Source organism: Cyclopterus lumpus, chromosome 10 (assembly GCF_009769545.1).
Source record: "Cyclopterus lumpus isolate fCycLum1 chromosome 10, fCycLum1.pri, whole genome shotgun sequence".
Lineage (NCBI taxonomy): Eukaryota > Metazoa > Chordata > Actinopteri > Perciformes > Cyclopteridae > Cyclopterus > Cyclopterus lumpus.
Window position 1 is genome coordinate 18,023,844 of NC_046975.1, and position 14,974 is coordinate 18,038,817.

Sequence of the window (14,974 nt, forward strand, 5' to 3'; positions counted from 1 at the left end):
ATATTCAAACGTCTTTTTATAATCAAAAATATCATCCAAGCATTTACAGTGTATAACAACAAATTATTCTATGTGTACTGTTGACAGCCTTTACAGAAAATGAAGAAATATATCCATTCTTTTGATCTATTTTACAAACCAAGGAAGGGCAAAGGGAGAAGCGAGGGAGGCCGAAGGGTTCGGAGGTTTCAGTATTCAGTGAGACCCTGATAAGCCTCCTTGGCTAGCCCTGTAGTCCCTCACATGACACCATACGGAGCTCAGGCTCAGACAGCACTATACCCGGCCCATGTGGGCGATTACTACATAATAATCCAGTGACTGTAGGATTCGGTGGTCTTCTGTAACTCCAGGAGAGTCGTTATGTCTAAAAAACATTTTGCAGACACAGAGTTTAAAGCTCATGAAGATTTCGCCACGGCGGTTTGGTGTCAACATTCACGTAACCATGGAAATGCTGTGTTTTTTTTTTTTTTACATCTCTGCCACCCACAGAGTCCCTGAAATGCCGTAACATTCCCTCCTCATCTGAGATCTGCGCTCAGTCTTCTGTGTCCTTGTGCAGTGAGGTACAGTCCACCGTCTTTGATATTTGTGCGCTTTATCCCGCGTCTTTCACATCTTTACAGTGTCCCCGTGTTGTCTCGTCTCTCCCGTGATCCCCAGGAGTCTACGTGCTCTTGATGCCCTGGAAGCCGCAGAAGCTCCAGCGTTTCTCCAGACTGGCGCCGACGCCGGTCAGCTCCTGTCTGAAGGTGCAGGGCAGCCGAGAGAGAAGAGCCTCCACCTCACCGGTGTTGATCTGCGGAGAGAGACACACACACACACACACACACACACACACACACACACACACACACAGGCTTTAGACAAAGAACTAAGAAATACACACCACGTCGCTCTAGATCCATCTTCAAGTCGCCGTGTTATCTGAGAGATTAGAAAAAAGGATTCTTTCCATATGAATGCCAATCAGATCTTAAAATACAGACACGGCTCTGGTCTGCAGGAAATCACCAGTGACTTGGCTGCCGAGTCGGCGTTTCATTCCATTTTAAATCATCTTCAAATCTTGTGTTTTTAACAAAATAGACCATAGTAGTTTGATGGACTTTTGCAAAACTTTGACATTGTTAAAGTGAATCTTAATCTCGAGGGTGAGTAATCAAAAACAAACGTCTCCAAATGAAAATGGGCTGTGTGCTTCAAAGGCGTCTCACATTGCAGCAGAACATCTCTCCTCCTGTGTTATCAGAACCTCTGTGATGGAGACATCAAAACCACCGTGTTTCACCCACCAGCTTAGAAAAGGGAGGAGTGAGCGAAGTGGTATTCAGTCGAACGCAATCTGCAACCTCACCACTAGATGCCACTAAATCCTACACATTGCTGCTTTAAGACGAGGGATGCCATTTTGAATGCCGTCTTCCTGCTAAGACACAAATGTGATTTTGTCTTTTCACTTTTCTTAAACTGATGGATAAAGAGTGATACCTGCACACTCCAAACACATTTCACAGACAATCCAAGTTTGGTCTGCATTCATCAACATAAAGCCTGATGGTGTTCGTATACGTGTATATATATTAGATTAGATTAGATTCAACTTTATTGTCATTGCACATGTACAGAGCAACGAAATGCAGTTTGGCATCCAACCAGAAGTGCAACAGAGAGTATAACAATAAATATAGATTAAAAAAATACAATACAGATGAAATTAACATTAAATAGTGCAGAATATAAACGGAGACTACTATAAATGGAAACTATGTGCAAATATTCAGTGCATATTTACTTGAGTGCAAACAGATTGTATGAAAGTATATGCAGTACATGGGTTGTGTGGTAACATTTTAAGGCATTTTTACCACATCAACATCCAAATTTCAAAAGCCTTGCACGTCCCCTTCTTAATTATTTTTAATTAGCACATGTTTGACAATACGAATAATTAGGAGGGCATGTTGCTTTGATAAAAAACACTGAACCCCCAGTTGCTCCCCGGGCGCTTCACTGCAGCCCACTGATCCTTAATAACTGAAGATTGGTCAAATGCAGAGAAGAATTTCCCCACGGGGATCAATAAAAGAGTACATTTTATTTATTTATTTGAAAAATGCCTGTTCATTTTTTGCCAAGTCAACCGAGGAGCTAACTTTGGACATTGCTCATACATCCACAGTTTATTCGTTTACACACAACACCTCCTCTCTACTCTCACCCCGACTGCAATCAGAAGCACAGTGCATGGAAGTTTAAAGCGAGAGTGTGACGACAACGCTGCCACCTGACTAAGCGTAATCTGGCTCACAACACTCGGGTGGGCCGAGGATCATCAGTCAACTGAAATCCTGAGGTGACACTTCCAAAATCCACTGTACGAGCTGCTGTAGGCGACCCGCTGTGTCTCGCATTAATAACTCGGTTGTTGGAGCCCAGTGCTGGTGTCAGGACGCATTAAGGCCCATCAAGGAGATCGCACTGGTGTGACACCACAGACAATGGATCTGTGTGTGGAACCGGTAGATAAGCGGAGAGGATTGGGCTTGTTGTTGGGAGAGTCTGGCGAGTGAAATTGACAAAACTCTGTGGGCTGCTTGATGTGTGTAGCGGAGAGTCGATGTGAGAACAGATGCACAGGCACACTCATACGCACACAGACAGACAAGAGTGGGCGTACGTTCTCTCTCGCACACACACACACACACCATATCAGCACATTAACGCACAGACACACGAGACAAACCCCTCCACCCAAAAAAGGCACGAGAGAAGACAATCACACTCTATTCTTTCCACGTGTGAGAATGAGTCAGGGTGGTGATGAGCACAGTCAAAGAGTTGTTACAGAGAACAGTCATTTCTTGGGGGCAACCTTGTGGACGAGGAGACAAAGTTTTCTTTGACAAATTAATTTTTGAGAAAGTTTAAGTGGCTTCACTTCTCACCAGTGACTGCAAATTCTTTCTGAAGGTCTCCTTGTCGGGGGCGCAAGCCAAAAAGGCCATTAATCTGGTGTGTTACCCATCAGAGGTGACATTGGAAAGTTGGCCTTTTGAAAGCCGTGTGTGAAGAGCGAGAACGCGTCTAGAAGGCCTCCTCAGAAAGATGGGGATAAAATAGCTGTGCTTCGGCCAGGTTGGTGTTGGGCTTTGAGTGTCAGAATGAAGGATCTACTTTTAATATGTTCTGGCGTCAGGGGAAAATCACACAACAAGCCACATGTGGCCAGACATCTAGCTATGACATTTCAGGACACACACGTGAGAGAAACCTTCTCCAAAGCTCAACTTCCCCAAAAACAAAGCTTTTGAAGTATTTGGAGATTCTACTTGCAACCAAACATGAGTTTAGAGATGTCTAATGGTCCCCGATGCCGTTTGTGAATGTGTTTTTGCGTGACTGACTAGAATTGTTGTACATCTTTTACTCTCTGAATGTTCCCTCAGTTGTATTCAGTTCGAGGGATGAGGTTTGATACCATTTCATCACATTCACATGTAGCATTGGATCCATTTATCAAATAAAGAGTCCTTTGTCTTCACACCTTTTCCTGGCTGAGAAGGCAGCAACGCTACAGTTTGTAGCGTTTGCTTTCTGACTGTTTAGAGCTGCAGCCTACTGTACTTTACGAGCTAGTGACTCCAAATACTGAAGGGTAAATCGGTGCAAGGTTATCAGCTGGATCATTTGAACAGAACGCACAGCGGTGTTAAGAAATGACTTTTCACTCACAAACAATCTTTGCCCGAATACAGACACCAGCTGCAGAGAGCGTATTCATTCTAGCCGTAACAGAATTATCTCTATTCATCAGCAGCTGATCTAATCTGCCACCGGTCTCATTACACGTTACAGTCGAACAGACAAAAAAGGCTACTATTTTATGTTTTCCATGGCTTTTTGCTCATAAGAAAGGTTTGATAAGAGATTTGTTGTCACTGGAGCTTAACAACTCTGGGTATTTTGCTGAACCCATCCCTAGTCAGGCCTTAAAATCTTAATCTTGATGAGGTTACCTCACAAAAAAGGTACACAATCTCCATCCAGCCAATCCTATTCTGATTGTTCAAAGGGCTACTTCGACGTTTTGGCTGAGAGTTAGATGAGAACATCAATACTGCTCTCCAAAACATCAAACTACTCCCTTTAAGTGCATCTGCCTCACCTGAAGACGTCTCCTCCAAAAGCATCCATTTCTATGCAACTGTCTGAAAAAGCATTACTGTGCCCTTCCAATGCCCCGAGGGGATGAGTTTCTCCAGCACAGCAGGGCGCTGGTACACAGCGAGCCCATATGTCAGCCCTGTATGGGGGGACTGACAGAGTCTGCATGGGTGTAGCTCATCCACGGGGACACCGAGGGCAGGCGCTGCTAATCTACGCCAGAGTCGTGATTCATGCGTGCCGGTTACCTTGGTGTCCAAACGCTGCAGGTAGGAACAGATGTACTCGATGCTGGCTCCAAACGGATGGACGTGCAGGAACGTCGAGATGATCCCTGGAGGTGGGGGAAAAAAGAAAGAAAGAACATTTTTTAAAAAGTCACACATGCCGAGACGCATCACAAAGCTCCAATTTCTGTCACCTGCCACAGATGGACAAACGAATGTAACGCCTCGCTCCTCTGAAGGAGTCCCGGTCCCGTTAAGAGGCTCTTGCATACTGTGGCTCCAGATTAGAGGGAGTGTTTAATGACGGCTTTGATGCGGTTGTCTTTCATCAAAGCCGTCTTCTCCCACAGCTCAAACAAACCATCTGCTATCGGCTCACAGACGGGGCCAGGAGAGATAATCCTCCACCTCTGCTCACTAACCACCTATACAGCAACGAGGGACCAGCGGTTGAAACCACACACCAACATTGTTAAAGTCCCGAAGCCTTCCACGGGCTCCAACACTACCGACCACAATACAGCCAACGCTTTAGACTTTTAAGCGGAAATGAATACTTCAAGGCTTCATTTTTTTTGCCACTCGGCAGGAGGTAAGTCGACGTTTAGAACACAAACAACGCGCTCCCCTGGAGCTCATTCACCGACAGTGAATGAGAGACTGACTGTTAGTGTAATGGTCCATTCAGAAACAATACCAAGTAGATCTCAGGTTGATTTATTTGCATAAAATCGCCCACTGGAATGGTTTCGCCGTCTGTGTTTATTTGCCTTCAAAGAGCCAATGAACATGTTCTCCAACTAATAATACAGACGTTTGCTGGAACTACATGCACCCACTCCCTGTGTGCAGATTGCCAGAATAGAGCTCATATTAAGACTCAAATTAAATCCATCCATCCATCCATTTTCAATACCGCTTATCCTCATTAGGGTCGCGGGGGCGCTGGAGCCTATCCCAGCTGACATAGGGCGAAGGCAGGGGACACCCTGGACAGGCCGCCAGTCCATCGAGGGCACATGTAGGGACATACAACCATTCACTCTCACATTCACACCTATGGGCAATTTAGAGATCAATTAACCTGCAGCATGTCTTTGGACTGTGGGAGGAAGCCGGAGAGCCCGGAGAGAACCCACGCTGCCACGGGGAGAACATGCAAACTCCACACAGAAGGACCGCTCCGACCGGGAATTGAACCCACAGCCCCTCTTGCTGTGAGGCGACAGTGCTAGCCACTACACCACCGTGCAGCCCTCAAATTAAATCATCAATACTTATTCAAACACTTTTAAAAGTCAAGAAACTTTATTTTACACCACATTTCCTCACGTGGGTCTGCAAACTGTGACCATCTAGATTTGTCTGAATCTGATGGGGAATCCACAGCTTATGCTTCACATTGTCATGCACATCGTGCATCTCAACAGCAGCAGATACGATTTCAAGTTAAAATTGCACCAGCAAGAGCAAATCTCTTGTTGGGAGTATTTCTACCGACTTTTTATGCATTTGCGCTTCACGCCGTATCTGGAGGCACCACGAGAACGACCGCTTTCACACCTGCTGCCAGTTTTCAACAATGCCACGGTAATCTGCTCGAGTGCCCTCAGCCAAACGGAGCTGGAAGCCCCGTCTGACCCCCGTTCCTCAACCATTCTGCGAATGTCATATTATCTTCGCCCCTTCAAACAGCCATCGAGTACAATGCCTGCAGCTCCAGAAACTAACCCGACGCCGTATTACTTCCCGCCCCCCCGGGTTTTTGCCGTGTCAATTACCTTTATGGTACTTTTATATAACACAGATATATTTCGGAATATGCACTCACCTTCAGGCCTCTGTGTGCTTTAAGTGAGGGGGCTTGGGGCCGTGTCCAACAATTTGCAACAGACCATTATACCATAATTCTCACTTTATACAGCAAATGCTCAGGTGATTGAAAAGTGAGCAGGGTTTATCCCTCACTCTTTCTTCCTTTTTGTTCACTCTACACACCACTGAACACCTCCAAACTTTTCATAACAGCAGATGTACTTTTCCAAATTGATGGCAACCACAGAAAACCACAGATGATTATTGAAGCAACATCGGCTTCAAAAATCGGATTATCCGGGGACAACACACAATGTTTCATTTACTAGTAAGCAATATGATCCAATATAGGAGAAGCTTTGGTGATCAAAAGGTAGCCGGGAGACGCGGCGCTCTGCTCTCGCCAATTCAAAATGGAGGCAATCGCTCTCTGTCTGAAAGCCCCATCCTTGATTCTTTGAGAGAGATGAGAGGGAGCGATGCCTGGGGGCAGATAGAGCAGCAGTGTGGCCATTTGAAGCAGGTGTAAACACTTCAGACATGCTCAGATGATTGGATTGTTTAAAGCTTAAAGGCTTTGAAGGTGCTCATCATTTCAGGCTTTTAGACTTAATTTTCACATTGGGTTTATGCGTGGCATATTCTTGAACAAATGTGCAATTCAATCAAAATTCCTACAAACCGAGTGTTACAGAAAACCTGAATCGTGTATCTCTAAAAATCCTTAATAACAACAACATGTACTGTATGTCGTTCCTACAACTACGGGGCAGTTTATAGGCGAACTATAACTAGAGACTCACGGTTGTATGCCACCGCCAACCAAAATGTTATCGCTTTTGATCCTAGTATACATTTGTGTGAAATTCTCATATTTAGCATATGAATTCTTGAGTTATGGCCAACAAACAGTGACTTTTGTACACCAAATTATATTCAGAAAACCGCATTTACTAAATTTCCACTTCATTGGTATGCAAGTCAGATTTGTGTGAGCGTACCAACGAGCAGAGCCTCCCTCTCGGAGTGGACAGGACTCAGTGGGGTCTTCTCTGTCGGGCCTTCCTTCTCCTGACTGCAGGACACCACTGTTGAAACTGTGGCTTCCTGTGACACACACACACACACACACTTATGTTAAAGGGATCTGCTACCCGCAACTATTTGTGGCTGACGAGAAGTAAACAAGCTTAAACTTAAGCTGATGCATGGCACGCAGCAAAAAGATAAACATGAATATGAATGAAAACATCATGAAGTTTCACGACCAACACATTAATACGGGGAAACAATGAGGACGAGGATAATGAGGCGAGGGAGAATTCTTTGCCAGCAGCTGTATTTCTGATAGAGGGATGAAATGCATGTCACACACACACACACACACACACACACACACACACACACACACACACACACACACACACACACACACACACACACACACACACACACACACACACACACACACACACACACACACACACACACACACACACACACACACACACACACACACACACACACACACACACACACACACACACACACACACACACACACACACACACACACACACACACACACACACACACACACACACACACACACACACACACACACACAAAGGAGGGACGAGTGTACAAGAACAAAGAGCGGGAGAGAGAGAGAAAATGATCAAGCTGTTTGTTTCAGATCTGACAGGTGGCAAAGAAATGGCGAAGGAATAACAGAGAAGAGTTTTTGTCTGTTTATTGTCCTACATAGTATTGTGTGTACTATTTCCACTTATGGTGCGAGATGCCCGGTGGCCCTTTTCAGTTTTTAATCTATCCATAACACTCACAGCACAGTGTGTGGGTGTGCAGACATGTGCGAGCCATTTTGACTACGAGTGCTTTATTTCCTCGCCCAGTTGCGTCTGGGTGATTTATTCAATGACAAATGCGGTCGCAGTGAACTGGATTGGCCTACAATGATCCGTCATGTTCCTGGACGAGGTTAGTGAAAGTGTCAGAGGAGGAGGAAGAAGAAGAAGAAGGGAGAATGAGGACACAAAGCAATATCTGGAGAGGAGCGGGGGAGGGCTCCACCTTTTCCCACTTACACTGGTTTGATTAGCGCCCTCCTCGCTGCCTCTGTCGTCCTGCGTCGACGTCTCCAGCTGCATCACAATGGAAACATATGCGGAAAAGCCACAGAGGAATAACAAAAAATAGCCATGTGTTAATGACAGACTGACGGGGGGGGTGTAAATACAGGCGTCGTCTATTTTTAGAGAGACGCTCAACTACAATGGGATATAATTAACTCTTTTGGAGTCTAAATTTGCACAGAACCATCAGCTATTAATTTTGTGACACTGAAAGAATGTGTAAATTCTGATATTCTGGGAATACTATATTGGTGCAGAGATAATTACTCCATTGTTCGATCAGGCCAGTGCTTTCCAACCGTTTGTTTTCAAATAACGTCCATAGCTCGGTACAGTACATTGGGCTTGAGTCACCCTTCCCTGTGTAATAGTGTGTAGGTGTTAAACTGAGTCACATCCAAGGGAAACTGAGCAATGTCCTTGTGGAGTTGGCCTATGATAGCTAAAAAGCTTATTGTGACAGTTACTATATCACAAAATCATATCCCACTATTAACTGTACAAGTTCCCCTGGTTGGTAATCACTGGACCATCAACAGCAAATTCATTGAGCAACTGTTTAGGTGTTTTATCAAATCACAAAAGCCAAACAGTCTCTGGTTCCAGCTTCTTTAAACACAAGTATTTACTGCTTTTTTCTGCTTTAATAACATTTTAATTGATCGATGAATTATCTAGAGGTTTGGGACTGTTGCTTGGACATTTTAAGATGGCACATTGGGCTCTGGGGAACTACGATGAGCATTTGTCACATGACATTTTTCAGACTCCATCAGTTCACTTGCTGGAGCACTCGGCTTGTGTGCCAGCGGTATAAAGTCCTCTGGAGCTGTGAAGGGAGCTTTCGACAGAGAGCCTGAATAGAAAAACTTGGGGTCTGGAGTTTTAAAGAAGAGGTGTCTCTTCAACTTCATAGAAATTAAATACTAAATCGTTTAAGTGCTCCTTTAATCATAAAAGTGAACGACAGATCAATCAATAACCAAAATAATCATCAGTGCCGGCACTGAAAAATATATATGGGGGAAAATGACACGAGGCGCTTGTTTTGATCATAATAAGCTTAATGGCCTCAATGACCTGCACTGGTGTCAATCCAGTAATGTGTGGTGACAGCAGCAACTGCGATGGGAGGATAACTGATGGCATGAAGAGATCTCTTCAACATGACAAATAACACAAAGCGACGGCTTATCTTCAGAGAGACCCACGCCCCAAAATTGATTTCATCTTTCTCCCTTTAATGAGACTGCCTCTCATGATTCATGTTTGCCCACATGCGGGATCGTAATTTGCATATTCTTCCCTGGGCTCAGACGTGGCGACGCACTTCGAGTCAAACCCATCACCATTAATGGGCTATTGACAACTCTGTCACTCTGGCTGATGTGAGTGAAGAGATGCTTTAGCGGATTACAGATTCACCTCTGCGTTACGTGAAACCTGCAGTGCATTTCAAAGTCAACAGACAACACAAAGGACCGCCCCCCCGCGTGGATCGAGAGCCTCTTGTTTGCATTATTATCCAATTTAATAGAAGATTGAACCCGAGGCTCATCTTAATGACAGGCCTTCCTCTCATTATACCGGGCCAGACGGGACATTAACAAACATTAGCACGCGAGTCCTGGGAATATGGGACAACACCTGAAACATTAGTAAACGTGACATGTCTAACGGAGAAAAATGGCCCTTGAAAGTTGAAATAGTTTAATAAGGCTGTAGATCACACAGCATTGTACAACAGTGCAACAGCTCGCCTCTAATCAATTTCAGATAGGGCTTTGTTGTGAAAAACATGCCTCAATGTAAACAACATATTCAATCAAATAACAAATGGGGTGTTGGGATGGATGACTGATGTAGCTAATCATCGAACTGAGAATGTTAAAGGGATATATTAGATACTTCTTAAGTGTGGTTGTATGAGGTTCTTTTCCATAGTCAGAGTATTAATTACAGTAGACTGCGGTCAACACGCCCCCAGTTTGGAGTACCGGTATAACAGCTAAAAACCCAAATTTATGTTTTTCTATTTTTCTGCAATAAAATATATACAGCCAACACTGTAATGTATTACCTTTCTAAAAAGAAAAAACGGAAGTATACACGAAGGATTTCCAATAGTTCTTCAAATGATAATTGGTATGTTTTCTATGAGATAAATTAAGCATAATAACAAAGCAAAGTTAAGGGAAATCCTTTTACGAGCCCTAAAATGTGAAACATTTTTTGGAAGTGAAATTAGAAATTAAAGAGTTGATTAGACTTTGTGTTAAAGAAGAATGAAATAGGCTCTCTGGGAGGAAAACGTCCGTCTAGGTCTTTTCCCTCTACTTTTAATATCATAAAGATCCCAAAATAGCTACTTTGGGACATCTGATGAGCTTTGAAATAAGTAGTTCAAGTTATTGAGTGATTTTCTCGACCCAAAACGCCACATTACCACCATTATGTCCTTTTGTTTATCGATAATTAATTTCTCTAATATCTTTCATGCGTTGAAACTAATTTCTTTCTTATTAAAGTGCAAATTAAATAATGTTCACTTTCAAGCAATGAGAGTAACCCCGAAATTAACTTTGATATAAAATAACATTGAGGAAACACGGCGAATTCTTCCCCTCTCTTCATACTCAGGGAACCCAGCTGAGAACAATGTGTGCTTTCTGTCAGACTAACGGACCAATTATCATCCGTTCATAACTAACCTGCATGACGTGTGTGTTTTGCAGGTTCTGGAGTCCTTCCTTCAGGTTCTGGACTTGGTTGTTCAGCTGCTGTTTGTCCTCCAAACTCTTCTCCACCTCTGCCTCCCGCTGTTTTAATTCTTCCCTCATTTTTAACAGTTGCTGCAAAGGAAAGAAGAAGAGAACATTAAGCCACGAATGCAGTGAAAAAACAGTGAACTAGCTAACCTTGGAAATACTGAAACGGCTCTCAAAGCAGAGGAACAATCTGCCATTTGCTTTATTAATATTAAGCACGGTAATTAGAACTTCAGCTCCAAACAAAAAAGCAATTAGTGATAGAACTGTTTTCTCTTTAGTAAATGTTTATTGAAGATATAATTCACGTCTTATTCAATCCCAATAGATCCAAGAGGAATAATTTTCTAAATCATTTGCTTGCAATACACAAACAAATCCCTCATTAGAGAAGCAACATTCAATGGGGTTTTATCCTTCTTTGGGTGACACAGCAACGGGTGCCACACAAAGCTCCGATAGCCAATTTATCTGCTGAACGCAGATGGAAAGATTCACCGCCTGCCGTGTTCGTGTCAACAAAACAAGGGTCTGTGAGACACGGGGGGTCTTTACAGCTAGCTGATGTCTCCTACACATTAAGTGCCTTTGTGATACACGGCACTATAATTCACAAACGAGGGTTTGCCGGTGCACGCCGATAATATTTCATTGAAATTCATGCGTCTGCGAGAAGCAACATGTGGACCCTGGGACGGAGAGGTATCCAATTTCAGGGTCGTCCAGTTCCTTTAATCCGCTCACCTAATCTTTTCATAAACACACCATGAGAGACGTAAGATGCAAAAAGGTAATTGCTCTCTGTAGGCAGAAATGAACAGCAGGGCCTTAATGGATTCCCCTCTTATGAATCGATTATAATTTCCATTCCCTGTGACAGATAGCTAAGTGCGGACCCTTGACAAATGCCAGAATGAGTCAATTTAGTAGTTCTTTGGTACTTAACAGTTAGATTACAGGGGTTGTTCTTTAGAAAGTGGAAAGGTTGCATCTTAAAGATGAAGTAGTGAAGAAGTCACATGATCTTCCTCAGCAGATGGAGTTTGCAGAGTAGACGTGACAGTGCAGATCTTCAAATATTCATTATTTCCCTTTTCAAGGAATTATAGGTCGGTGATGGATTTTATTTCTTCCTCCATCCGCTTGTGAAGATCGTGTGAAATGAATAAATGAATGAAAGAAGGAACCTTCAACCACAGCTGACGATGAAGTTCATTTAAGCGCAAACTTTGGAGTCACGACATTTTCATGACATAACGAAACATAAGAAATGTGGCTAGTGATATATCATAATTCATCAGGTTGCTCAGTGCCTTCTCTCCGTCAGTGCCTTTACACATATCGTCACACACACACACAGACATGTTTCACACACACGGCAATATTTATTTCTAATTTATTGAAATGTGCATATGCACCTTGAACTATCACATTACATTTTTTTCTTTCATTATGCAATTTCTTTTTGGGTCATACTGATTTTTACCGAACCTTACTTGCTTCCTGATTTTTTTGTTTTAATGAATGAATTGTTCATATGACTAGATTTTCTAGTGATATCGTTCAGATTTTTGAATATTTCATTTCATATTTCATAAATATGTTGACAATGAACCAATCCAAAAACCGTAACACCAATTTAAATAGGGACTTGAAGACTGAAGAACCACATTAAGAAGGAAGCACACTGGTGTTCAAGACCCATTTTCAAAAATCCTCTTCATTTCATGATCCTGCTTTGAAATTTGAAATTGTTTTAATAGCCTTGGGTTTGTTCCAAAAAGTATGTGCACTCTTGGAATCATAGCTCAACCAATCCAACGTAAAAAAACAATTCCAACTGCGAATAAGCTTTCCTTTAACCAGAGTAAACCTGAAAAGATAATTTTTTTTAGCAGCTGCTGCAGACGGCTGTACTTTTTCGACTTGTTCCCGCACAGCCCTCAACTTTTGAAGTGCAGGGTCCTGAATAAGTGACGGTCGTCTTGCATTGAACATTCAAAAAGGGTTAACCCGAGTGACCTCGTTCTTAAAAACAACCAGTTAGGGCTAGAAGAAGATGTTTATTGTTGGACAGGTGTGTGTGTGTAGATACCTTCTGCATGCCTTGCAGAGCCTGCTGCAGGAAGCTGAGCTGCTGTGAGTGCGTGTTGTCCTCCTCACTGCACATTGGTTGGTTCTTGCCTTGCTCCTGTTTGAGCAGCTCCACCTCGTTCCTGTAGGCGTCCAGCTGGCAGCGCAGCGAGTCGTTCTCCTCCTTTAGGGCTTCTGCTTGGGAAACACCTGCGGATGAATACATAAAAGTATAGAAAACAGAATGGAAGATGGTGTTTATCATGTATAACACTGATGGGGTCTTGGCTTCACAGTGCGGATTTTGATCAAAAATATTGAAAGCTTGTATACCAGAGACACACATTTGCGAGCAGATCTCTCGTTCATTTGAGAGAGGGCAAATAAATATTGGAGTAGAGTTACCAGGTGGGACGCATCTTAAAATTCAAAGCGTAATGGAAAAAGAATAGAGCTCAATTTGACATCTTGAAACACAACATGACAAATGTCCTCTTGATATATGTCTGCTGCTAAATATGCACGACAGAAAAAGATCAGGGCGCCTTTAAGCTTTTGAAAAATTCTAAATCGCTCTCTGAATGAGCGTTCAACTATCCTTTTTAATAATTCATTAAGAGTTCAACTCAACTAATTTGCTTAATCAGGACTATGTAGCTCTACTTTGAAATAACTGATAAATATTGTTTTTGTTTTACAAATTTAATGATGAAGCATTTTTAACTTACCGTATTAAAAAAAGGCTTATTCTACATAGCAACAATGGTCAAACAGAGCAGTAGGGCAGAGACAGATAGCAAATATTGAGGTTATGTTTTTAAGATAAATTTGAAGCGGGAATAGAGAATTGGGGGAAAGAACCAGCTGCTCTCTCCACTTCACAACTCTATCGACAGTGGCTTAGCAACATTAGCAAACAACCCCATAACTGTCATCAGATTTAAATCACTAATTTACGCAAAAAAACCCCACCAATTTCTGACCTGTGACCCACTCACTCCAAACAGCACACACAAAAATAAACCTGGGGACACAGACGCGTCAATCTCTCTTGTGAAACCAAAATTGTTCTTCACACATCTACCAACACAGAGACGATGCTATCAAGCTATCTGTAAATTGTTATTTTGATAGTCAATCCGTGTCTGATAATCAGACACCGCCAGTATATCAACATAGACTCCTGAAAGCGGTGGTAATCCCAGAGTGTTTTGTCCAATAGCTCTTTCCTGGACATTTGACCTGACCTATTGAGCAAAGAGGAGACAGTGGGAGTTATTATGTGAGACCTGCTCAGCTCCAGAGACGTCCAGCATTATCAGCTCTGCTCTCCTCCTGTGTGCCTTGAGGGGGGAAGCTCTTTGGAAAAGTGAAATACACTGACTGGAGTGGGGAGATAAGCCCCATCCTCTGTGTGTGCGTGCGTGCGTGTGTGTGCATGTGTGTGTTTATTCCTGCATGTCTGGTTAGGTTTTGTGTGGGTGTTCATGAGTGCTGCCTGCAGTCTATCATGGAGGACCATTGGCAGTGTTAATGAACTCTTGCTGGGCGAGTGTGTGTGTGTGTGCGTGAGTCTGCATCCACACTGTTTGAGTGTACTTTTCTCGCAGCAAAATGAGGGTATGAGGTGAGAAGAGTATTGATCTGAGAGCCTCATCAACTTGGTGTGAGGGGATGTCAACCGCTTGGCCAGATTCAGAGCAATTCCCCTTCTGCTACGTAACAGGCGGTGCTATCGACCTGCAGATATCCACGAGTGTGCGCCC

General features: G+C 43.2%; 1 protein-coding gene across 3 annotated transcripts in view; it reads right to left on the reverse strand.

Annotated features, from left to right (window-relative positions):
* The window catches only part of enox2 (ecto-NOX disulfide-thiol exchanger 2), a 147,523-nt gene continuing 132,549 nt past the window's right edge, over positions 1-14,974 (reverse strand). The window contains exons 12-17 of one of the 3 annotated variants that reach the window (XM_034543163.1): positions 13,231-13,418; positions 11,079-11,219; positions 8,320-8,376; positions 7,214-7,319; positions 4,419-4,504; positions 1-802 (exon numbers count right to left, since the gene is read on the reverse strand). In XM_034543163.1, coding sequence (XP_034399054.1) covers positions 671-802; positions 4,419-4,504; positions 7,214-7,319; positions 8,320-8,376; positions 11,079-11,219; positions 13,231-13,418 — 710 coding nt within the window. In that variant the 3' untranslated portion in view covers positions 1-670. The remainder of the gene's footprint in view (positions 803-4,418; positions 4,505-7,213; positions 7,320-8,319; positions 8,377-11,078; positions 11,220-13,230; positions 13,419-14,974) is intronic. The other 2 variants (XM_034543165.1, XM_034543164.1) reach the window with 2 other exon arrangements.